Source organism: Mchenga conophoros, linkage group LG6 (genome assembly GCF_057382185.1).
Source record: "Mchenga conophoros isolate Kocher_MC1m ecotype Shallow Benthic linkage group LG6, M_conophoros_male_GT1.1, whole genome shotgun sequence".
NCBI classification, from domain to species: domain Eukaryota; kingdom Metazoa; phylum Chordata; class Actinopteri; order Cichliformes; family Cichlidae; genus Mchenga; species Mchenga conophoros.
In genome coordinates, this window is record NC_140531.1 from 43,657,465 (window position 1) to 43,682,595 (window position 25,131).

At 43.3% G+C, this 25,131-nt stretch overlaps 1 protein-coding gene across 4 annotated transcripts in view; it reads left to right on the plus strand.

Moving 5' to 3' along the window:
- Positions 1 to 4,477: 4,477 nt before the first annotated feature.
- Positions 4,478 to 25,131, plus strand: part of sos1 (son of sevenless homolog 1 (Drosophila)) — a 43,246-nt gene continuing 22,592 nt past the window's right edge. Inside the window, exons 1-9 of one of the 4 annotated variants that reach the window (XM_085278337.1) lie at positions 4,478 to 5,118; positions 14,340 to 14,465; positions 18,437 to 18,568; positions 18,646 to 18,810; positions 18,954 to 19,214; positions 19,289 to 19,432; positions 19,507 to 19,617; positions 19,982 to 20,080; positions 20,596 to 20,723. In XM_085278337.1, coding sequence (XP_085134463.1) covers positions 5,032 to 5,118; positions 14,340 to 14,465; positions 18,437 to 18,568; positions 18,646 to 18,810; positions 18,954 to 19,214; positions 19,289 to 19,432; positions 19,507 to 19,617; positions 19,982 to 20,080; positions 20,596 to 20,723 — 1,253 coding nt within the window. In that variant the 5' untranslated portion in view covers positions 4,478 to 5,031. The remainder of the gene's footprint in view (positions 5,119 to 14,339; positions 14,466 to 18,436; positions 18,569 to 18,645; positions 18,811 to 18,953; positions 19,215 to 19,288; positions 19,433 to 19,506; positions 19,618 to 19,981; positions 20,081 to 20,595; positions 20,724 to 25,131) is intronic. The other 3 variants (XM_085278338.1, XM_085278339.1, XM_085278340.1) reach the window with 3 other exon arrangements.

The window sequence follows — 25,131 nt, forward strand, 5'->3', positions numbered from 1 at the left end:
CGAATGAGGTGGTGCTTAAAGCTGAAAGGGGTGAAGGAAGACAAAGATGAAAACATTAGAGTGAAGGTTTTGCAAACGCTTCAGAAGATTGCCCCTGACTTGAACTTAGAAGAGGCCGTTGATATTGTCCACCGCTTAGGGAAACGAGTTGATGGCAGAAACAGAAACATCATTATTCTATTCACACAGAGGCGAATTGAAGAAGAATTGTGGAGGCGCACCAAAGACTCTTCAACCTGCAAGCAAGAAGGCATCAGCTTCGCAGAGATGTTGCCGCAGGAGGACATACAAGATCGACAGCGCCTATGGCCTCTGGTGGAGGAAGCAAGACGTGCGGGTAAACGGGCCTACTGTCGTGGTCCACATGCCTTCATTGATGGACGCAAAGTTGAGGAAAGACAGGAGAACTAAAAATGACAAAAACTGAAATAGTGGAAACTTGTTCGCGGTCTGAGGAGCTCAGCATTTAGTACTTTTTTTTCTTCTTTTTCTCACGTGGTGAGTGATATTCTGTCTATAGTTCATGTTGAATGTTAACATTTGTTTTGGTTCTTTAAATGTTAGGGGTTTAAGAGAATCTGTTAAAAGAAAAGCCTTATTTTTGTACTGCAAAGGTAAAAAATCAAACTGTATTTTTCTACAAGAGACTCATTCATCTGATAGTGATGTATCTTTTTGGTCAAACCAATGGGGCAGCAAAATCCTGTTTAGCCATGGCTCAACGAGGTCGGGGGGTGTAGCAATTTTATTCAATAACTTTCCCGGGGATCTTGTAATACAACGAACTGACTTGAATGGTCATTGCTGTAATGAGAGTTGAAAGTTTGTTTTTCATTTTAGTCAACGTTTATGGATATAATAATGAAAGTCAGAATAAAATTATGTTAGAAGATATAACTTCAAATATTTTTGAACTTAAAGGTCGATACCCTACAGAATACATTTTAATGGGTGGTGATTGGAATATGACTCCCGATGAATGGACTGATAGATGGCCCTCAAGGACAGGTAGACCACAAAAAAATAACCTAATTATAGAATTTTTGATTAATAACAACTTGACAGATATTTGGAGAGTAAGAAATCCAGAAATTAAGAGCTTTTCCTGGTTTAAACCAAATGGAGCTTGTAAATCTAGAATAGACTATTGGCTAGGAAGTGACATCATTCTTAGCCACACTGTAAAAGTTGCAATGTCAAATGCACCTCTATCTGATCATTGCTTTATTGAACTGTGCTTAGAATCGGAAATTAGACAATCAAATAAAAGAACTTATTGGAAGTTCAATGCCAGACTTTTACAAAATGAAGACTACTGCAACATAGTCAAAAAAATTATAAAAGATATTATGGCTGATCATCTAATTGTAGGATATATCAATAAATGGGAATTCATTAAATTCAAAATTAGAGAATTTAGTATTCAATTCAGTAAAAACATAAGTCAAAAGCAAAGAGAATATGAATGTAAATTATTCCAAGAAATTACTTATTGCTGTAGTAAAGATGATCTAAATACCCAAGAAAGGAGTAAACTTATGGAGTTGCAAACTAAATTAGATCAGCTCTACCTAAATAAAGCAGAAGGAGCTTTTGTGCGTTCACGGGCCAAGTGGATTGAGGAGGGGGAAAGAAATTCCTCATATTTTTTTAATTTAGAAAAGAGCAGACAGAAAAGAAATTTTATATCTTCTCTGTTAATTGATGGCATTGAATGTGACGACCCTAAAATTTTGGAGAATGAAACTTATACATTCTATTCCAATTTATACTCCTCATAGTTCTCCCAAGCAGATTGTGATGTCTTTTTTGATCAAATAGATAATCTGATCCCTAAAATTGATGAATCATTTAAGGAATTATGTGAATCTGACTTCAGAATTGAAGAGTTAGATGCATCTGTTAAGAAAATGGCACTTAATAAATCCCCTGGTCCAGATGGGCTGACAGTTAATTTCTTCCAATTTTTTTGGGAAGACTTACGGGAAATTTTATTCAAAGCTATACTGGCCAGTATTGAAAAGGGAGAATTGATGTCTAGCATGAAACAAGGATTAATTACATTAATTCCTAAACCAAACAAAGATAAACGACAATTGGATAACTTAAGGCCCATAACTTTATTAAATACAGATTATAAAATTTTCTCTAGCTCAGTTGCAACAAGGCTCAAACAAGGGGTTTCAAGTATAATTAGTGAGACACAATCAGGGTTTTTGAAAGACAGGAACATTCATAATAATATCAGATTGGTTTTAGACTTACTGGACTACAATGATCTGATTAGTGATGACAGTTTTATTCTTTTCTTGGACTTTTATAAAGCTTTCGATTCAGTAGAACATCCTTTTATTTTAGAAACACTAACTCGATTTGGATTTGGGGATAAATTTAGGAAGATAATAGATATACTGTATAATGATATAAATAGCTCTGTGTCATTAGGCTATGGCACTGGTAAAAGATTTGGCGTCAAAAGAGGAATTAGGCAAGGGTGTGGAAGCTCTCCGTTGTTGTTCATAATGGTTGTGGAGATGCTCGCAATTCTAATTAAAAACAGCAGCGTTGCCGGAATTGAGATTATGGACAATTCTTTAATAATTAGTCAACTTGCGGATGACACTACTCTTTTCTTAAAAAATGAACATCAGATTCCCCTGGTAAAACAAATAATCACTACATTCTCAAAAGCTTCAGGCTTAAAGTTAAATTTAAATAAATGTGAATTATTGGCATTAAAGGAGTGTAATTCACAATTACTGTACGATATAAAGGTGAAGAGGGAGGTAAAATATTTGGGCATCACAATTTCAAAAGATCACAAAGTCTTAGAAAAAGTAAATATTTTAGATAATGTTGACAAATGTAAGACAATCCTAAATAAGTGGTTACAAAGAGACATCACAATTTTTGGAAGAATATTATTAACCAAAATGGATAGTTTATCTAGATTTATATACCCAGCTTACTCTTTATCAATATCGAATAAAGTTATTAAAACAATTAATAGCTTGAATTTTAATTTTATTTGGAGGAATAAGTGCCATTATATATCTAAAGATGATTTGGTTAAACCATACATTGAAGGCGGTGGAAACGCAATTGATTTTGACATAATGAATGGTGTTTTGAAACTTAAATGGTTAAAATCCTTCCTAAATAATCCACACTCCATTTGGTTTTTTATACCAAGTAAGGTCTTTAACACACTAGGGGGTATCGACTTTCTCCTAAAGTGTGACTTTGAAATTACTAAGCTACCTGCTAAACTCTCTGAATTCCATAAACAGGTCCTTCTTTATTGGAAAATGTTATTTAAACATAATTTCACTCCACATAATAGCCCAATTTGGAACAATAGATATATACTGATGAACAGAAAATCTATTTTTATTCAAGATTGGTTATCAAAAGGTGTTTGGGCAATTGCCCATTTTGTAGATGAGGAAGGACATGTTCTAGGACATCAAGATTTTTGCCAAAAGTTTAATATCCAATGTTCTAAAAGTAAATTTAATCGGGTTATAAAATCCATTCCATTGTCACTTAAAAACATAGTTGTAAATGATATAATATATTCTGACATCTCCCCCAAGTTAAGGCAATTATATATAGATGGTATTCGATTTTGTGATGTTAAATGCAACAATAAGTTTCTTAGATCTTCATTAAGGAGTCTTTATTCTCCAAATTTACTTAGACGTAATTACATATTAAAAGATTTCCAAAGGGAAGAAATTGAAAAAATAAGAACTGATTATATCACCTTCCCTATCCCTCCTAAAGGGAAAGAAGTCCAATTTAAAATCTTGAATAAAATTTACCCGACAAATAGACTCCTTAGTGATAGATTCAAAATAGAAACGGGTAATTGTGTATTTTGTGAAACAGAAGAGGAGGATTTGGACCATCTATTCTTTTTGTGCAATTTTATACAAATATTTTGGTTGGATTTTCATACCTGGCTTTATTCCAGTGGGATTCAAATTACCCCATTTACCTTAAATATGATAATGTTTGGAGTGTTTTTGAAAGAAAAGAAAGCTAATTATGGTGTTAATGTGTTATTAATCTTGTGTAAGTATTTTATACATAAATGTCGCTTTTTTAAGATTAAACCAACACTGGCTCACTGGAAAAACGACCTAAACCTGTTGGTTAAATCTTTGACTTTAGTTAAAAAGAAAAAGGCTGCTTTTTTTGTTTCCTTTGTAGAAGATTTTGATTTAGTGAGTTAATAATCTGTTAATTTATGTGACCCCATCTTTATATTTTATTTTCACTATATATGAAAGTTGCTAATATGTAAGAAATGTTTATTCTCTGAATCTGTAATATATGGTGCATTTTGTTTGTATGTTTATATTACTAATAAAAGCAAAACAAAACAAAAAAAACTTGTCGACATGGCTGCCAACGTCACTGTGACACGCGCAGTGAAGCACGCTCTCCTGCGCAGGAGCCCCGCCCATATACGTCAGGACTCGCCCTGTACGCATGTGCAGCCGATACTCTACGGTTCCCCAGACTCTGGTGACAACAACCGCCCTCCGTTAGCTCACGGACTGTCCGCCTGTCAGGGGCCCGGGGCCGGACGCGCCGTCTGAGAGAGTCCGGGGGACATAGTGTGGGCAGCGGACGCTAAGCGAAAGCCACGACGCCGGAGAGTCGGTGTGCCTTTGGTCCGCACCGCCCGCCCGGTAACAACGCGCCCGCTGCCCGGCAGCTGCTGGCCGGTCGGTCCGTTTACCGAGCCGCCGCTAACGCTAGCAGGCGGGCTAACGCCGCGGCAGATCAGCGTCCCGGTGGCCATTCGTCATGCTCTGCACCCGGTGAGCGGAGCCGCGGGCAGCTGCTAGCCAGGTGCTAACGGCTAGCTCTCCGAGGATGGTCGCAGTGAGGGCGGCTGCTCTGGAGGATCGGCCCGGATGTTCTGAGCTTCACGGCTTCACCCGCCCTGCTGGACCCGGACTGCCGCTCACCGAACCGGGCGTGTGAGTCCGGCTGCTCAGATCCGCGGGAGCGGCAGCCATGCAGGCGGCGCAGCCGCAGTACGACTTCTTCAGCGAAGAGAACGGTCCGAAATGGAGAGGCCTGCTGGTGCCCTCACTGGAAAAGGTAAACACACACACGAACCCGAACAGAGACACACAGACAGACCTTCAGGTGTGTGCAGGTGAGCTGTGTGTGTCCTGACGGTGCTCTGAGCAGGTGTTTGTCTCACCCGAGTCCACCCTCGGGTTGTGGTGCATCGTGGTTACTGAGCATCACGATGGTCGGCAGGTAAAACTCCACAGAACGATGACAAGAGCTTCATCAGAGCCTTGTGTTGAGGCTGATCCATAAATACCTGGATCATTGTGTCCTCACCTGTTTAGAGGATCACCATCGTCAAACATCAGTCGGACCTCACACTGAAGGTGTTAGTAGTGAGGATGATGATGGTGGTTCCACAGAGGAGGGGCCTGAAAACCGAAGGCTCTTCCTCCCATTATACTTTTAAATTATTACTTTTAAAGGATTTTGAATTCTGGATTTAACAGGAAGCCAAAACAGGAGAAATCTGCTCCCTCTTTCTAGTCCCTGTCAGGACTCTTGCTGCAGCATTTTGGATTAGCTGAAGGCTTTCAGGGAGTTTTTAGGACTTCCTGATAATAATGAATTACAGTCGTCCAGCCTGGAAGTAATAAATGCATGAACTAGTTTTTCAGCGTCACTCTCAGACAGGATATTTCTAACTTTAGAGATGTTGCACAAATGGAAGAACGCAGTCTTACATATTTGTTTAATATGTGCGTTGAAGGACATGTCCTGGTCAAAAATGACTCCAAGGTTCCTCACAGCTCCATCCTCATCTGCATAGCAGTGTAAATGTATGCTATGTCTTCTAATGATGCTGCCTAAGGGAAGCATGTATAATGTAAACAGAATTGGTCCTAGCACTGAACCCTGTGGAACTCCATAATTAACCTCAGTGTGTGAAGAGGACTCTCCATTTACATGCACAAACTGGAGTCTATTAGATAGATATGATACAAACCACTGCAGCACAGTACCTGTAATACCTACAGCCTGGTTGGAGATTGGCCTGTAGTTAGCAAAGAGCTGTGTGAACAGATGACTTTTACTCAGAAAGATCAATTGGAGAAAAAGAGTCTAAATGAACATCAATGGTACTAAGAGTAGCTGTAGATAATATTACATCTGTGGGATGATTATTGGTAATTTTTTCTCTAAAGATTAAAATGTTATTTGTGAAAAAGTTCATGAAGTCACTACTAGTTAACGTTAAAGGGATGGTTGGCTCAACAGAGCTCCTCTGAGTTTGTTATCCCTGATATGAGGTAACTTCAACTCTGAGTCACTTACCATGGTAACAGACTGTGAACCTAACCTGATAACTGGCAGGTGTTATTCAATAAACGCTGAGTTTCCCTCCTGCTGCACCTGAACCAGCTGACTGACCCTCTCATTTGTTTCCTCGTTCATAGTTGCTGCCAACGCGCACAGAGGAGCAAAATCTGCTGCAGCAGTTTGTTTTTACAAAAACTGAAGTCCCAGATTAATGTTAGTTTGTTGGTTACTTAACGTGAAGCTTTTGCAGTCATTAAGTTGCCAGTATAACAGGACAGAGGCAGCGATGATGTCACAGAGGCAGCGATGTCATCAGTCAGATGTCTGTGGACACTGATGCTGTCAGTCTGTCAGTTTCCTTGCAAACATTTCACACTGATTGATCATCAATCGTCTGTCTCATTGCTCCAGTCGCTCTGATGGATAAACGTGCCTCACAGTTGGATCTTGGAGATGACGTGAAAATCTGAGTGAAGCTGACGCTGAAGTGACTTTAAGACTCTAACACAGAACTAAATGTGTTTAAAATCAAGTTTTAAGTGCAGCAGACAGCTAGGGCTGGGCCATATTATACCGTTCACGTAGAGCTGGGCGATAGAACGATAACGATATGTATCGCGATATAACTTTTACTCGATAGAGAAATTAAGCTATCGCGATAGACCTCGCCGCTCTTGTCCTCAAAAAAAAAAAAAAAAAAGGTCAGCCGATCCAAATTAAGTAGCGCAGAGCCGAACCAATCACAGCCGCAGCGTCACGTCGCGTGACTTGTTACGTGCAGCACAAGTGCCAAGCCGCACGTGTGTTTGTTTGGGAAGCAGCCAGCGGGTAATGGAGCCAGCGCGTAATGGAGGAAATGAGTGTGCCGACTAGAAAAATCAACCGAGCGTGACCGAAGAGAAAACAGATGATGGTTCCAATGCCGGAGAGATTGTCGAACGGAAGAGCCATAGAAGTTCCGTAGTGTGAAGGTATTTCGGCTATTTCAAGTCTGACAAAAAACAGAGTAGCGTGCACTGTAAATTGTGCCGAAAGCAAGTCTGGAAATACAGTAAACTGGTGCACGCGTCACACTGTGCGCCACGTTATTGTTTCGGTGAAATGAATTTCTACAATACTGTTAATTCTACTCTCTGCAGTGTTTAAATGCTTACATATACACACAGTTACTGTCCCTCCACACATACGACTCGGTTCTGCTTCTATGCCCCAGCTTTGTTTACTTTTCCCACTGAGGCTTCTAGACTTCTGATTGGCCAACATTTCTGCACGGTTAGGAATCTAGCGCCACCTGCTGCTTTGGCATGTTCATAGCAGCGTTTTCCTTCATTTCTGCCTTTATGTGTGGACGGGATTATTTTTTAAAACGGAAACGGAAAATCTCCGTTTTCAAAAATACCCGTGTACGTGTGGACGTAGCCTCAGTCTCTGACTGGAAGCGCTAATTCGTCATTCGGCTTTTGTCAGACTAAAGTAACTGTTAAAACTGTTTGAAAAGCTCAGCTATACAACAAGGAGAGATTGAGAATTTCCTTTTAGTTCTCAGTTTATTTGATATTGACAAAAGTTAGTCAGTTTTGTCTGTTCTTCTGTAAAACAAACTAAGATTTATTTTTAGAATTAATATTTTGTTTCTAAGTGGAATTGACAATTTAGTCTGTTTCATTTGCCCTATTTTGAAACTTAAACGCTTTAGTGGCTGCCTTTTGTGTCGTTTGCAATATTTGCCTTTATTTATCTGAAAAAGTCTCATGTTCCTTAAGTACATCTACCCTGTTGAACTTATTATGGGAAATAAATATTTAAATAAAAACAAGCTGCTGATTATTTCACATTTTACTTGTGAGCAACGGCACATTTAAATCTTACAAATATAGTTATTTGGCTTATATCGTGATAGATATCGTTATCGCCTGAAATGAAAAAAACATATCGTGATATGAAAAAATCTCATATCGCCCAGCTCTACGTTCACGGTAACACCGGTGTAATGTTGGGCAACGATAAGAAAATGAAATATGGCGATAGAATATGGGTAAAACGCGCATGCGCAGTGCCTTTGTTTTCATGCGCACATGGCGGCGACGGAGAACGAGAAGGGCGAAAGCGGATCGTTGAATGAAACGGATGAACCAGAACTGGTTTGTAAAATGCTGCAGCTTCACTGGTGTGGAACTGGTTTAGCTTTCGTCCGTCAGATACACAACAAAGCACTATTTTTGGTAGCGCATGCTAGCGGGCCGTCGTTATTACCGTGTTTTTTGGAAAATACGGCGCACTTAAAATCAACCCTTTGAGTTTCTGAAAAGCAACAGAGCCCCTTATAATCCCGTGCGCCTTATGTATGAACTCTGGTTGTGTTTACTGACCTAGAAACGATTTTATGTGCACGGCGCTCAGAAATCTGTCAAATGTTTCAGTGCGACTTTGCTGAGCTACGAAGCCGCACCGCTTGATGGATTGTCGGAGCATTACGGCTATCATAGGCGGAGCCTCGCGGAGTGATACGTACTGTGCTTCAACATAATGTTACCATATTGTGTGTGTATAACCTCTTAAGTTTTGTGGATATTATACATCAGGGGCGATTCTAGGATCAGAGCTTTGGGGGTGCTGAGCACCCAGAGAGCTGCCCATCCAGGCAAGGTAAACTGTACTCGTCACGATGAGACTTCTTCCCCGTCTTTATTAAATCATAAGATTCTTAAATTCATCAAGTCTCTCTGTGCCTGGGTCCTCGTCTCAAAACATGACATCACTGTTTTGTACATTTTAACACAATTTAATCCCACATGTGTGAAAGAAAAGCAAAACACTTTTTTGAAAAGTGTTTTGCTTTTCATCAAATCTGATCAAGGTTATTTAAATTCTGCTAAAGAAGAATGGATTGGAATAAAAATACATATCCTAACCTGAATTACTGGGAGAATAATGAATGATGCTCACAGTGAGTAAGAAGTAAACTGAGAGCATTTTTTGGACAGAGATTCTCTTTTAAAGTGTGTGTATAATATAATAAAAATATATATAAAAAAAAATACACTCCAAAAATAGAGTCCTTGAAATGTACGAAATATTATTACAAAATTAGAAAACTGAGACACCTTGGCCTCTGGTACAATGTATGGAAAGATCTTTACTGCAGATGCTAACATGGCTCTGCAGATTTTTTCTTTTCTTTTATCCTATGTCGCCTCAGCTTGAGGTTGGCAAATCTATCACATTTTGGTGGTCAAGTCTCTCAAGCATCTCTTTCTCAACTGACATCACAGCCAGGTGCTGGAGTCGGCTTTGACCCATGGTCCTTCTCAGCCAGGTATGGAGCTGACTCAAGACACTAAAAGACCTCTCACAGCTACAGCTGCTAACTGGGTTTGTTAGGGCAACCTGAATAGCAGTTTTCAGTGTGGGGAAGATCTGATTATCCAGAAGATTGTACAATGTTAACATATCTGGGATGGCACCAGCCTCACTCTCGAGCTTCAAAAAGGTTTTGGCAACCGTGACTTCCTCTGACTGAAGCTCAGTATGGTAACGCAGTGCCAGGGCTGACAACCCAGTTTGTTTAGCAGACTCTGTACAGCAGCTTTAATACAGGGAGACACAACTTCCAGACTGTGAGTAAAATCAGGTTTTTTCTTCTTTGTCAGTTTAACAGTTTCTGCCTGTCACTGCTGTCTGTCTGTTTGCTTACCTGGTTCTTCCTGACCTCGTACTTTCTCCTCACGTTCCCTCTTTGGACTGACAATCATACACAAATAGATTCAATTAGATAAAAAATTACATTAATATGAAAAAAACTACTATTAAGATCACCAATAAAAAAAGTCCTCTCTTAGTGTCGTTTCAACCAAAAGGCAAATAACCAAACCACGTGTACATCTGATAAAGGACATAAACATTGAAACACTGATCCAACATGATTCTTGATTGACTCGGTGTCTCTGTACACACACACACACACACACCAGGAGTTATAAGGTTAATGGGCATCCAGCCAGTTAGCTAGTTAGTACTTTGGGTTCAATATCGGCACATATGACAAAATAAGCAGTTTCTCTCATTACATTTCAAACAGGACAGTGGTAACATATACTATTATATATTGTACATATATTTATTAGTTTCAGATGTAGCCATTCTTGTATTTTGCTTGTTTACATTATTGTATTTTGCACAACTCTGTTGCTTGTGAAGCTCGCACACAAGAATTTCACTCACATGTGCTGTACCAATGTACTTGCACATGTGATGTGACAATAAAAGTGATTTGATTTAACAAGAGCAGGCTACGGATAATTTAAAGTTTTAGGTTTTAACCCTTGGATGCACAACCTACCAGTACCTACACTCTTCCACGAGTGGGGTCACAAATGATCCCAAATAAAATCAATACATTTTGCTATAAACTTGGTTGTTATTCTTCAAAATCTTTAAAACGAAGAGTTGTAATATTTTCATATTTGAGGTATTCCTCATAAAACATGATTGTGACATGAGGCCCTTTGCATTTTTATTTATTTTTTTATTAATTTTAAGAAATTGGAGTTTTGTATCTTTTGTATCACTTTTTTATGCTTGCTCTGCATATACTGCAGAAGTTGTTCATCCACTGTAACACAGTCACTGAGGATGAATTTCTGCCTGCAGTTGACCAGGAACAGGCCCCATACGTAGCAGAAAGCTGCCATGTGGTTTGTTTTCAGTCGGTAGGCTCTGGTCCTCTTGTTCTCAAAGTGCAAGACGGGCGAATATCTTCAAATCTTTGAATTGACATAGTGGCCTTGTACAATGGGTTATGCAGAGGACTCCCAAAAAACACACCGACTGGTACATCCCAGTTCGTCTCATTTCCTGCAAGAACGGTCAATCAAATGAAGGCCAGGAGCTTAAGTTTGATTACATTTTTCCACTCTTTCCCCTGTCTGTGGCGACTCTTCGTGCCTCCATGTTTGTGCATGTCAGCACCTCTTCTATTATATTATCAGACATGAACATCTTCCATGCATCTATTGGGGAGACAGTACTAGACCTAGATAGTCTGGGTCCTCTATATCTGAGATGTCAGATTCTGAGTCAATGCCTCTGACGGGCTCTTCATCCCATCCGTCCTGGATCATTTGTAGAGCCACAGGGATCCTAGCTGGCCTCATAGCAGCCGTGTTACTTTAAATAATAAACCCCCCCCCCCAGAAAGGACAATGTTTGAAATGCACAGGAAACTATAAACAGGGCTGCACATAAATGGTTCGCAGGTGCGCATTCGCTGTCAAAATAAAAGACACGCACCAGATAAGAAGTTGAGACGCTCGTTTGCGTACATAAGATAATCTGGAGGAGGACAGACATTTTATCAGAACTCTTAAAGATGTCGAAGAAGCAAGCTCCATAAGCAATTACTTTTGTGTTCCTCCACCCCCAAAAAAGCGCAATTTCTGGGAATACTTTTATTTTGACAGCGAACGCACACCTGCAGACCACTTATGTGCAGCCCTGACTGTAAATCATATATGTTACTGTGTAAAAATTAATTCCTGATCGATCAGAAGTGGAAGTGGGTCAGTCAGAGTTGCTAAGAATGAACGTTTCATAGAAGATTCCACAGGAACTGCTTGGAGTCATTTCTGACCCCACTTGTGGAAGAGTGGGGTAGTGATACAAAAACTGCATTTTTAATTAATGAAAAAATAAATAAAAATGCAAATGGCCTGATGTTACAAACATATTTTATGAGGAATACCTGGAATATGAATATATTACAACTTTTCATTTTAAAGATTTTGAAGAAATGTGGCTGATTTTACAACAGAGCAGGACGGATTGTAGGGCAGCAAACATCGTCAGGAAACACGTTTCCAACACTGCAGGTTACCTGGTGTAATGTTTTTCAGGTAAACAGAAACATGTTCTGACTCCTACCAACTATATAAAGAGTAACTGAAGGTTAAATGCAGCTAATATGTCCTGTTTTAAGGCAGGCGCTTCCACCTCCGCTCCGCTGCGTCTCAGCCACCATCGCTCTGGCAGCACAAGAGCCAGAGCAGGGGAGAGCTGGAACAAACCACTTTGGGAGGGGGGGGGGGGGTTATCTATACTTTTGTTGTTAAAATGTTCCATCTCAAGTACGTACTGTATGTTTTTATATTTTTAGTAGTGTGTCACACAAACAGCAAATATTGTCAAAAAAGGAAGAAATCTTTGGGGGTGCTGTGATTCATTTTCAAAAATGGGCTAAAATCGCCCCTGTTATACATGGTTAAGCTGAGGATGTGTCGGCCAGTTTCCACTGGAAATGCCTTTTGGTTAAACCGTCAGCGAGGAATTTGCACTGTTAAATTTTTATATAACTTTAATGCACATAAAAAAAAACAGCTGCTTGTTTAAGTGAAAATACATTGATGGGTTTTTTTTTTTGCACTAATACAGTTGTAAATGGCCTGTATTTGTATAGCGCTTTACACAACCAGTCATCCACCCATTCACACACACATTCACCAAAAATATTCATCACGATATACATTTGAAAATTTGCTGTGGCTACAATGTAGCTGCCATCACCAGTGTGTGGATGTGTGTGTGTAAAGCGCTTTGGGGTCCTTAGGGCCATTTACAACTGTATTAGTGCAAAAAAAAACCCATCAATGTATTTTCACTTAAACAAGCAGCTGTTTTATGTGCGTTAAAGTTATATAAAAATGTAACAGTGCAAATTCCTCGCTGATGGTTTAACCAAAAGGCATTTCCAGTGGAAACTGGCCGACACATCCTCAGCATAACCAAGTATAACATCCACAAAACTTAAAAAGAGGTTATACACACACAATATGGTAACATTATGTTGAAGCACAGTACGTATCACTCCGCGAGGCTCCGCCTACGATAGCCGTAATGCTCCGACAATCCATCAAGCGGTGCGGCTTCGTAGCTCAGCAAAGTCGCACTGAAACATTTGACAGATTTCTGAGCGCCGTGCACATAAAATCGTTTCCAGGTCAGTAAACACAACCAGAGTTCATACATAAGGCGCACGGGATTATAAGGGGCTCTGTTGCTTTTCAGAAACTCAAAGGGTTGATTTTAAGTGCGCCGTATTTTCCAAAAAACACGGTAATAACGACAGCCCGCTAGCATGCGCTACCAAAAAAAGTGCTTTGTTGTGTATCTGACGGACGAAAGCTAATTTTACAAACCAAATGTATATCGTGATAAATATTTTTGGTCATATCGCCCTGCTCTAGCAGACAGTGTGATTGTAATCTGATTACATTTCATTTTGAAATGCATTCACTGATTGAAGCTCAGTCATTTAGACAGCATTTTGAGGCTTCGGAGTGTCGGCAGGTTTTCCACTGACAATCACCTGAATCGTTTTCAGCGGCTCGGCCCAGAACGGGAGCATGTGCTCCGGAACAGATCAGCAAACTGTCCGAGTTGCAGATCCTGAGTGGATCACGTTTACAATCGTGGGTTCAAGTTTTATTGTCTTATACAGAGAAACAGTATTGGAACATTTACCTGTAATGAAATTCTTCCTCAGCTTTACATGAACATTAGAAAGTGTACAGCTAAATCAAAGAAGGAAAATAATAATAATAATAATAATAATAATAATAATAATAATATAAAAATACCAAAGTATTAAATATTAACAATCGTTTGGTATTTACAGTTTGTGCAAAACTGTGCAGTGAGGATTTCAGTTTTATTTATAAAGCACGAAAATGACAACGACGGCGCTTTATGTTGGAAGGTAATAATAATGTCCAGTTCCAATCACATTCAGCAGCTTCTTCTGCATTTATGACCTGAATTCCTGATTTCAAACGTCTCGTCCTTCCAAACTTAAATATCTAAAATCTGTAAACGCTGAGACATTTGTAAACGTCGCATTCATGAGCTGCCCGGCACATTTATTAGTAACTGTCAGGAAGCCACGAGCTGTCAGTGACGCTATGACTGATCTGTGTGTGTGTGTGTGTGTTCAGGTACTGAACCAGGTGCATCCTAACCTGGTGTCCCAGCAGGAGGCGCTGCAGTACGTGGAGGAGCTGATCCTGCAGCTGCTCAGTATGCTGTGTCAGGCTCAGCCGCGCACGTGCCAGGACGTCGAGGTGAGACGGACGCACGCTAACGATAATGCACACCAGGTTCTTTCTGTGTTTACTGTCATTTTTACCATTTAAATAAAGTTTTGATGTTTGCGTCAGAAGTCAGCTGGAAGCAGCTGAACAGCCAATCACATGAGTTCCTGATGATGACATCACTGTGAGGCCGAGGTGGGATCGGCGGCTGCGATGACGTAACGAGGTGCTGTCTGGGGAAAAAAACAAAACGCCACGCTGTTGGCGTTTTAATCCTCAACCCGATCCCTGATATTTGACCTTTGACCCCTGACCTTTGACCCCTGACCGTTCCTCAGACTCACATCCTGTGTGTGTTCGTGTTTGGTGACACGTGCCATCCGTTGATCGCGCTCACAGAGGTCACATGATCCCTCAGGCTGCATCATGTGACAGGACATGATGTCGTGTAAGTGCTGGACATGTGACCAAGCAGCAGACGGTCTAGTGAAAAGCACAGCTGCCGACCGGCTGCACCGCACACCTGGACAGGTGTAAGGATGTAAGTCAGTACTACCTCTCGATACCAGTACTCGTCAGTACTGTGACCGATACTCGTCGTCCCGGTTCCTTGTGATTGTTGCCGAGCAGGTGTGAACACCGAGGGTTAATCGCCGCACAGGTGCCGTTACCTGAGTAATAGAACGCACCGTTTCAGCTCACGCCTCCTAGAGTATTGATGGCACTGACTTCATCGTGCGTCTGCGTGTTCCCAGCACTCGTTCTTCCTCGCCGCAGTGGTCCCGGAGCTGCTCGCAGGTCCATCTGTGGTCTGTGCAGGATCACAGAATCCACCGGCCTGCTCCTCACCAAACATGGCGCTCCTCTTCTTTGGGTCAGTGGACCTGATGCGTCACGTCGTCATGGCGCTCCTTTGTTTTTCCTCATCGTCCACAGCACAGCTCAGCGTTTGGATCATGGATGTGACTCCGGTTCTTGGATGACATCAAGGATTTAGGACAGGAGGCGGTTCTCCAGAAACGCCCGAGCGCAGTCAGAGTCTCCAGTTTGTAAAATCCACTTTTGTGAAGCCAGGCGGAGCTTATCGTTAGGCAGGTTTCTTCCTGTTTCCCACCGTCAGCCTGCTCACAGAGTTTTCTCTGTACTGCTCTTTACCTCACAGCGTAAAGCGCTTTCAGGCGACTGTTGCTGTGATTATATAAATAAGTTGAATCAAGAGACCTGTCAATAACCGAGCCGTGATGACAGAATAACCTCGGGTTATTGGCTCCCTTTATCCACTCAGAGCACAGGACAGGTGTGCTGTGCCGTGTGATCAACTATACCCATGGCTTCAACCCAGAAACCACATCAGATCAAGGGCCGTGCGATATGACCCGGTTATCTCCCGATAACCTCATCTGTCACTAAATGTGCTTTTTCTGTAACTCGACCCGTGTGAGGCGTTTTCAGCGGAGTGTTCTGACCGATGCATGAAACCATCTATTTTTAGATAGAAGTTGTAACGGCCGCCATTTTCTTTGTGAGTCTTTCTACACGGCGTGCTGCGGGGAAACGCCCGTTGTAGCGTTTGAGTCTGAGGTTGGTTTGGAGCACCTGACGGCTCTTTGTTGCTTCTCGTCCGTAAACTCTCTCCACTCTGTCACCTGAGAAGTAGGGCTGGGCAAAACGATTATTTTCCTAATCGATGAATCTGAAGCGATTAATTTTTCGATGCATCGATTAATCTAACGATTCATTTTTCAATCCGATTCGATTTCGATTCGATTAACGATTTTTTTCCCCATTATTTGACTTGTATAGCAATTTCACATTTATTAATTTATGTATATAAATGAAAAACACAAATTTATTCATTTGAAGACCTTTTAATAAAAAAAAAATTGCAAAATAAAGTTGTAGAGGTCGTACAATCAATACAATAGAGATAGCATTTAACAAGAAATGAAATGTGCAAACATATATAAAATTAAGGAAAAGTTAACAAAACATTTCAAATAAATAGCAACACTGGTGTCTTTAAACAAACAAAATGTAACATTCACTTTGCTTTCTGCCAAAAAGTGCTCTTCATTCACAAAACAAAATCCACAATAACATTGTGCTGCAATCTTCTGTTTTTAACAAAAAATTAAATGTTTTGCAAAACAAATATAACAAAGGAAATCATAGCAAAAAATTAATAATATACAAACAGCAGCAATGGCGTCTTTGAACAAATAATGAAATGACAAGTTACCCCTAAGTAGGACTCTGTGACCAGACTTGTCCAAGCATCAGTGGTAAGGGAGATTTTGGATGTGGCTTTTTTTAGTTCATTCCTTAGTTTCTCCACTGAAGTTTCATACTTTCTCTCCATCATGCTTGTAAAATGACGCAGAGTGTAACTCACCCACAGCAAGTGGTCTCTTGTCTTTTAAAATCATAGCTAAGACGCTCTCAGTAAGTACAGCCACCTCCTGGGGGGTGCATGGTGTACTTCTTCTCTGACAGTAGTCCTCCAGACTTTTCTGTTTATTCCTGAAATCATAAATCACACACAGCACACAGATGAATTCGAATAATTACTAAATAATTATATGGAAAGCATAATATCAAAATAATCTGATAAGGATCTGGTTGAGATAGATAGATACACACATACTGTTATGCCATGTGCTTTCATAGCATAACAGTAAGAGGTTAATAATAATCCCCAATGTTGAACATATGATATGCAGTAATCATGATGGCTGGAAAAGATAACGTTTAAACACCCAGGGCTGATGGCACCTTTACTGGTGCACTGCTTTCTAGTCATTAGATGGCATAACTTTGACCTATAAGATCAAGCTGGAGAAGCATTATGTATAAAAACAGCGTTCAAATAGGATGAAACACATTAAATTTGACAAATCAAGAGTTCGTTGTCATTTTGCTTTTGCAAGCACTTTAACAATGTTGTAATAGTGTCCACGACGGCTACGTTTAGCAGGTGGTGCATTATCCTTGTTAACATTTCTCCTGCGGCCAATTCGCTGTCTCACATTTTTGTCTTTCGCCGATTCTGATAATCAGCCTGCGCGCATTCCGACTCATTTTGCCAGCATGGGCCACAAACAAAACAACAACAACAACTAAACAGCAGCTGCTATATGTTACTGCTAAGCAGCTTAAATGAGTTTTGCATTTACGGAGGTTGGGTCTTTATCTGTGTCTATGAGTGAGTGTACGTCTACGCGGGGGGGGTCTGGATGAATTAACGGGTAAAAACTAGCGTTAGTAAAAAAGTTAAACTTACGGTGGTTTGTCCTTTGCAGAAGCGGCTCCTGGATGCAGTCGTTTGAGGTGCTGGTGCATAGCCGTCGTGCTTTTATGATAGGCCATTTCCACCTCACAAAGCCGGCAAACGACTGAATCACTTCCTTTTCTGTTAAAATATCCCCATACTGTAGAGCTGCGTGTTCGGGTGGAGTGATTTAAGTTGACTGCAACTGCCTCACTCATGATTCCACTACTCGCTGCCGCCATGTCTTTTTTTGAAAGTGACGACGCATCGACGCAGATTTTTTTACGTCGACGTTTTTTTTTTGTGTTCCAGCCCTACTGAGAAGAGCTCTGTGCTGTTCGAGTCTGAAGTGGCGCCGCTTTGTGCCAGAACTTACGTTGTGCAGTTTTCCATGTCAGACGTTTCATAACCAAACTGTGTCCGCGCAACAGAGGCGGCCCTCGTTTAGGAATAAGGTCCTGGATTTGTGTGGACTGGTCCGTCTGTTTGCAGCTACCTGGTTCTGCCTCGTCTAAACTGGTCGTGCTGGGATTCTCTGTCCCCGCATCCATAAACAGTGGATTTTGCGTCACCGTGAAACAAACGATAGTGTATTATATGAAAGATGTTTTCATTTCGTCATATCGCACAGCCCTGCTCAGATCAGGTGTTGTTTGGTTCTTATCGGCCCAGCCAAGGCGTGCAGGCTACCGGAGTCCGCTTCGTGTCCTGAACCCGCCCCTTTTCTCTCCAGGAGCGCGTGCAGAAGAGTTTTCCTCACCCGATCGATAAGTGGGCACTCAGTGATGCTCAGAGTGCCATTGAGAAGAGGAGGAGGAGGAACCCGCTGGCGCTGCCTGTTGATAAGATCCATCCCCTGCTCAAGGTACATTTCTTCATCATATGGCTTACGCACATTTCCCATGGTGCCTTGAGTGTGTTCACCACGGTGCTGTGCTTTAGGAGGTGCTGGGCTATAAGATCGACCACCAGGTGTCCGTGTACATGGTCGCCGTCCTGGAGTACATCTCTGCGGACATCCTGAAGCTGGCAGGAAATTACGTGAGGAACATTCGACACTATGAGATCTCCCAGCAGGATATCACCGTGGCCATGTGTGCCGACAAGGTCGCACACGCACACGCACACAACAAAATACAACACAGTCCAGTGAAAGCTCCACACCGTGCAGCCGCTCAGTCCGTCTCATGGTTTGGAGGAACCTTTAAACTCTGCGTGTCTCACCTGTAGGTCTGTGTGTCGCTGTGCAGGTGTTGATGAACATGTTTCACCAGGACGAGGAGGACATCAGTGGCTTCCCGCTAATGGATGAGGAGCCGTCAGCCAATGAGGAGCAGAGTTACTACGAGCTGGTGAAGAGCTTCATGGCGGACTGTCGGCAGTACCTGAGGCAGCTCAACCTGATCATCAGGGTGTTCAGGGAGCCCTTCAACTCCAACTCCATGCTCTTCTCCCAGCACGTATGTCCACCGGTGACATCACTAACTGGTCTGGTGATTGGTGATTCTGTTGTGAGTGACGACGACGTGTTTGATCCGTGACATTCTCAGGTTGGTGTAATTGATGAGTCTCTGATCGATTGCAGGATGTGGAGAGCATCTTCAGTCGGATCCTGGATATCCACGAGGTGACGGTGAAGCTGCTCGGTCTGATCGAGGACACGGTGGAAATGACCGGCGAGGGAAGTCCTCATCCTCTGGTGGGGAGCTGCTTCGAGGACCTGGCTGAGGTCTGTACGCCTGTGGATTGATCTGTTGATCGATCGGTTGTCTGCTTGAGAATGACGTGAGCTTTGATTGGCAGGAGTTGGCTTTCGACCCCTATGAGACGTACGCTCAGGACATGCTGCGCTCTGGCTTCCATGAACACTTCCTCAGTCAGGTGTCCAAACCTGGAGCTTCCTTCCACCTGCAGGTGAGGCCAGTACTCTGATTACAATGGTTCTGTCAGAGAAGGTGAAAGCAGACTTTTCTGACCTTTGACCTCTGGGAGGTTTTGGGATCAGTTAAATAAAAAAATACAGCCTGTAGTGTTTCCTGCACATTCGTTGGCTAACGACTTGTCAATCACAAGTCGTTAGCCAATGAGCGCGCTTTCACAGGCGGAGCCACCTTTCCTCTGATGTCATAAGACAAACAGACGAGCGGGTGCAACGTCAGCTGATTATCATGTGAGACGAACCTCTGCTCAGGTGTGCAGCGTGTTGATAGAGATCGGCGTGTGCGGCGGGTCACGTGACCGCTGATGATGAAGCGTCTGTCTGTGTGTCTGTCTGCAGTCCATCTGCGAGGGCTTTAAAGAGGCCGTTCAGTACGTTCTGCCCAGGCTGCTGCTCACACCTGTTTACCACTGCCTGCACCTGTTCGAGATCCTCAAGGTGAGTCTCCTGACAGAGACGCTTGTACATGTGTGTTAAATCCCGCTGCGCGTTTCTGCACGCTTCCACCCGCAGAGATCAACAGAGGCGATGCCGAACACACAAGTGCACCTGTAACTCACCTGCCTTATACACGCACTATACCTGTATCAAACCTGGTCATAGCACTGCTTTATGATGTGGCGGTATCCTGCCACAGAGCATTCCCTGCAGGCCGGCAGTGGCTGAGCACATGAAACTGGTCCCAGGTGAACCCAGTCAGGTGCGGTGATGGCACGCACCAGTCTCCCGTGGAGCCGGTCCAGGTCTGGGACTTTCCACTGCGGCCGTAAGAGGCTTTGCCCCTCTGAGGGCAAATCTCTGAAATACCTCCAGTCATGTAGTGCAGATTATTTCACAGCTGAGGGCTCACGGGGGGCAGAGGGAGTCCTGGACTCTGATTGGACAGCACAGGTTTTGTTCTTAGTTCTCTGTCTGATGGAGGTAGTTAGCCCCTCCCTTCTCTGTTTCCACAGCAACTGGAGGAGAAGAGTCAGGATGACGAGGATAAAGAGTGTCTGAAACAGGCCATCACGGCTCTGCTCAACCTGCAGAGCAGCATGGAGAGGATCTGCTCCAGGAGCCTGGCCAAGAGGAGGCTCAGGTACGCACACCTGCACGCACACAGACACACACGTGCGCGATGGACGGGCAGAGGGCATGAGTAGAAATGATAATAAGAACCTCATGACCGACAGCAGGTTATTGATCTTTACCTGTTCATCAATAACTAATAATCAGTGTCAGGCGTGTAGACCACACGAGGACTGCTCCTTCACCTGTTCATGGCAAAGAGTCAGCCTTCACCCCTGAGTGTGAGATCCCCGAGCGGAGCCAGGACAGAACCAGAACCGGCCGAGTTCAGCTGTAACTGCCGGGCAGCAGCTCGCACTCTGCACAAACACTGTGGGTGGGACTCCGCCCATCCTCTGCGTTTCCCTTTGGACCAAAATAGAGCAGGATGGGGAGGGGAGGGTTCGTTAGGGTCGCCGGTGGGGGGGTGGCGGTGTTTGGAGGAAGTGGCGTAAGCGCGAGGGCAGCTTATTGTTCTCTGTTAGAAAGAAAAGAGCTCAGAGAGAGAGAGAGGGGAAAGCTGCTGCTGCCGCCCGCTCAGTAAAGTTTCTCCTTTATTACACGACGAACGAGCAGGCGGAGGGCCCACGGTCGATGACTGGCAGGCGGACATGAGGACGTAGGTGACCTCTCTTTGTTCTCTCGTGTTTTCCTGTAGGCGTGATGGTGGTAGACAAAGAGCGGTGGAGGTAAACTGGAGAAAAGCGGCTTAGATACGACCTGTTAGTGTTTTTGTTTGTAGCAGTCGATGCTAAGGACCCAACAGCTAACGAGGGGATTGGCTGGTTTTAAGTTTGAGACGTGGAGCGTTCAGCATCAGGCTCAGAAGAAATGATGATACGAGAAATGTAATGGAGGTGTGGTTAAACTGATGCCCCGCCCACAAGCAGGGATGCTGCTTTGAACTGCATGCTGCATGCTCCCTCTTCTCCATAGCCTGGCGGAAACGGCGTCCGAATCTCCGTGTCTGATTGGTCAGAGCACAGAAGTTTTTGTTCCACCCTAACTGTGAGGAGGTGGAGGTGTTTCCCTCTGTGGCTGAGCACCACCTGTCTGGCTGATAAACTGACCTGAATACAGTGCAGACCGCCGTCCTCCATCTCTTCACTGACGAGTTACAGAAGAGCTGGAAAAGATTTATATCAGCCTGTGAGGCGGGTGGAGGCGGGTGGAGGGAGATAGAATTGGTGGTGCAGTTGGATTCATTGCTGGTTAGAAAAAGATGTTTCATAACTCTGAACAACAGATTTTTAAATCCGTCCCGCTGAGACTGAAGTGCAGGTGTCAGGTTTTAGTCATCGACAGTTGAGCACTTGCTGCCATGTTCAGAGCTGACTGGGTGACGTGCTCGGTGCTCAGGTGAGGCGCTCATTACTCCGTGCACTACTTTTGTTAAACTTCTTTTTAAAGCTGAAAGTCACAGCTGGATGGATCCTTGCACAAATCATGCAGATAAGGCTGGTAATGAATGACCAAAGGCAGGTGGATGGAGGCAGGTGGATGGTGTGGGGTAGAGATGCATAAAAGCCAATAATGAAGGTCGGTGCCGGCCGATGGGTTCAGAGTTATACTGATGGTCACTGGTGGGGGCAGATAAATATCAGTAGGTAAACGCCTGGTGTTGGAGGCAGGCCCTGGGTGAGGGAAGTAAATGTGGTCGAGGGTCTGCTGCAGCCCAGTGAAGCCCCGCCTCCACATACCTCGGGGGTTTAAGTTATAATGTGATTAGTGAGCAGCTCGCAGGAACAACAGGCTCAGCGAATAAAGCAGCAGTCCGTCCGCTCTCAGGTCGTCCAATCGATCAGACCTGCAGGGCCGTCGATGCGTCTGATCAGCGCTGCTTCCTCATGCCTGCAGGGTTCACGTCCTGATGACATCACATTGGTGTTTTTCACACGTTGATCAGAACCCAGTACTGCCATTGATAATACACGTGCTCATTAATGACGATGTCACTGTGTCTCTGTCACAGCGTGGCGGTTTGTCCCAGCTGAGGTCCGAGTCGGCCTGCTGTGACCTCACTTCCTGTTGTCGCTGCAGCTTTGCTGGTTTGTACAAAGCCTGACCTCCTCAACCAACCCAATGATGAGTGAGCAGCTCTATTAGCAGTGAACTAACTTCCAATAATTTAGCGATCTGTAGCTGATCAGAAATGTTGATCACGTATGTCTGTGTGACGCACAGGAAGAAAGCAGCAGCTGACAGGAAGTGAAACGTGTAACTCTGACTTCAGCTCATAACTTCAAGAGCTGCTATACAGCTGCTGCTTTTATTGTGAAAGTCCCGTGATTTCCTTAAATGTGTTTCTCACTGAAATCACACAGAGACCCGCCCCCTCTGGCTCTCCAGGGCTCGCAACATTTCAAAATCCTGGTAGTCCTTCGGGCAGGGACTCTTCAGTTTTTGGTAGCCCAAAATAAATTTAAGTAGCCCGAATAAAAGAGAGAGCAATTTTTTGATTGATGTTTTGTTTCCGTTACAATATTATACTTTAATGTATAATATTGGAAACAAAACATCAATCAAAAAATTGTTGAAACACAAATTACAACATTGTATAAAAATTACAATCATCAACTCAAATACTTGGTTCTAATTGAACAGAAATTTCTATGAACTTGTAAGAACTGTGTAGGACACGAATCCGTCTGTGTCAGAGCCTGAATCTGAAATTTCCACTGAAGTCACGGGTAAGAGGCAAGTGGAACCAAGATCGAGGCCGTTTGCTTTTTGAAGTTTGCAAAGACTGATAAAATTGTGCCAGTGGTAGTTCACTCTTTGCAACATAGTAGCTGTTCTAAACAGATTTTTCAGGTTTATTTTTAGTATATTATTTGCAATTGGTGTTTGTTCTGGGAAAGATATTGCAGACTGAGCAATAATGCATTTCTTGCATTTCTCATGGGTTCTAATGGGGGCCTTTCTTAAAATGACTGGTCCCAGTAACAAAGGCGCTTGTCGACTCAGAAATCGAGGGAAAACCAACAACACACCCGGCAGAACATTATGTTATATACACGGGTGCACATAAGTGGTCCGCATGTGTGCATTCGCTGTCAAGATAAAAGACGCGCACCAGATAAGAAGTTGCAGCGCGCGTTTGCGTCCATATAAAGGCAGTGTCTTTGTCCTAGAGTGGGATTTTCACGGCACATTCTGCACCACATCTCTGTGCATTCATCATTTGTTTGAAGCCAGCTCACCTCCTGCAACCACTTTTCCGAGAATACCGTATTTTCACGACCATAAGGCGCATTGTGCTAAAAGGCACAGTCTCAGTTATGTGTGCCCTTACTGTATTTAACACACACATAAGGCGCACTGGACCATAGGGCGCATACAAGTACCGTATGCGTATTTAAAAATAAAGCGGGAGCAAACCTGAGTTCGGTACCTTACTCACATTTTTATTACCGGTAATCGTCATCATCAACAACACACAAGCATACAAGTGTGCGTATTTAAAAATAAAGCAGGAGCAAAACAAAGTTTGGTACTCACATTTTTATCATCAATCAAACCCATGGAAGTCCTCATCCTCTGTGTCTGAATTGAACAGCTGCGCTAAATCTCCATCAAACATGCCAAGTTCACTTTCTTCACCGTCAGAGTCACTTTCCGTGCCGTGCGGCTCCTCGGAAACGATGCCGGCTTTTGCGAAAGCTCGAACAACAGTGCCAGCAGACATGTTAGCCCAAGCATCTACAATCCATTGGCAAATTGTGGCGTAACTCGCCCGGCGCTGCCTTCCACTCTTGGTGAAACTGTGGTCTCCACCGGTCATCCATCGCTCCCAGGCCGCTCGCAGCCTTACTTTGAACGGGCGGTTCACACCGATGTCCAGCGGTTGGAGATCCTTTGTCAGGCCTCCCGGAATGACAGCAAGCTCACAGTTCATTTGTTTCACTAGTTTTTTCACATCGGCTGTGAGATGGGCACGCATAGAGTCACAGATTAAGAGCGATGGTGATGCGTGGAAAAAACCCACCTGGTCTCCTTACATACATCCGGATGGAAAAATGGCACCGTTTCATAAAAAGTGAAAGTGAAACTGCTTTTAGCCGAATGGTGACCGTCGAAACGCTTCTCCCGCTCGTTCTTTGCTCGATGATCCACCGCTCGAGTCTTTCCTCCAACTCGGGCCACCTCGCCTTATGTCCGCGGAAACTCAGCTGCGTTTTCTTGACCTGCCGGAGCTCGTTTTCTAGCTTCCTCCATTTGCGAACCATCGATTCGTTTATCTTAAATTCTCTCGCCGCTGCTCGATTTCCATGTTCCTCCGCGTAGCTGATGGCCTTCAGTTTAAACTGTGCTCCATAAGCGTGTCTCTTTGCCATTTTCAGGGTTGCGCCCACACTTCACCCTTTAGCGTTCTCATGGTGTTCTCTACTACGTCCTCCTTACATCACACAGGGCGCACTGCGCTATAGGGCGCGCCG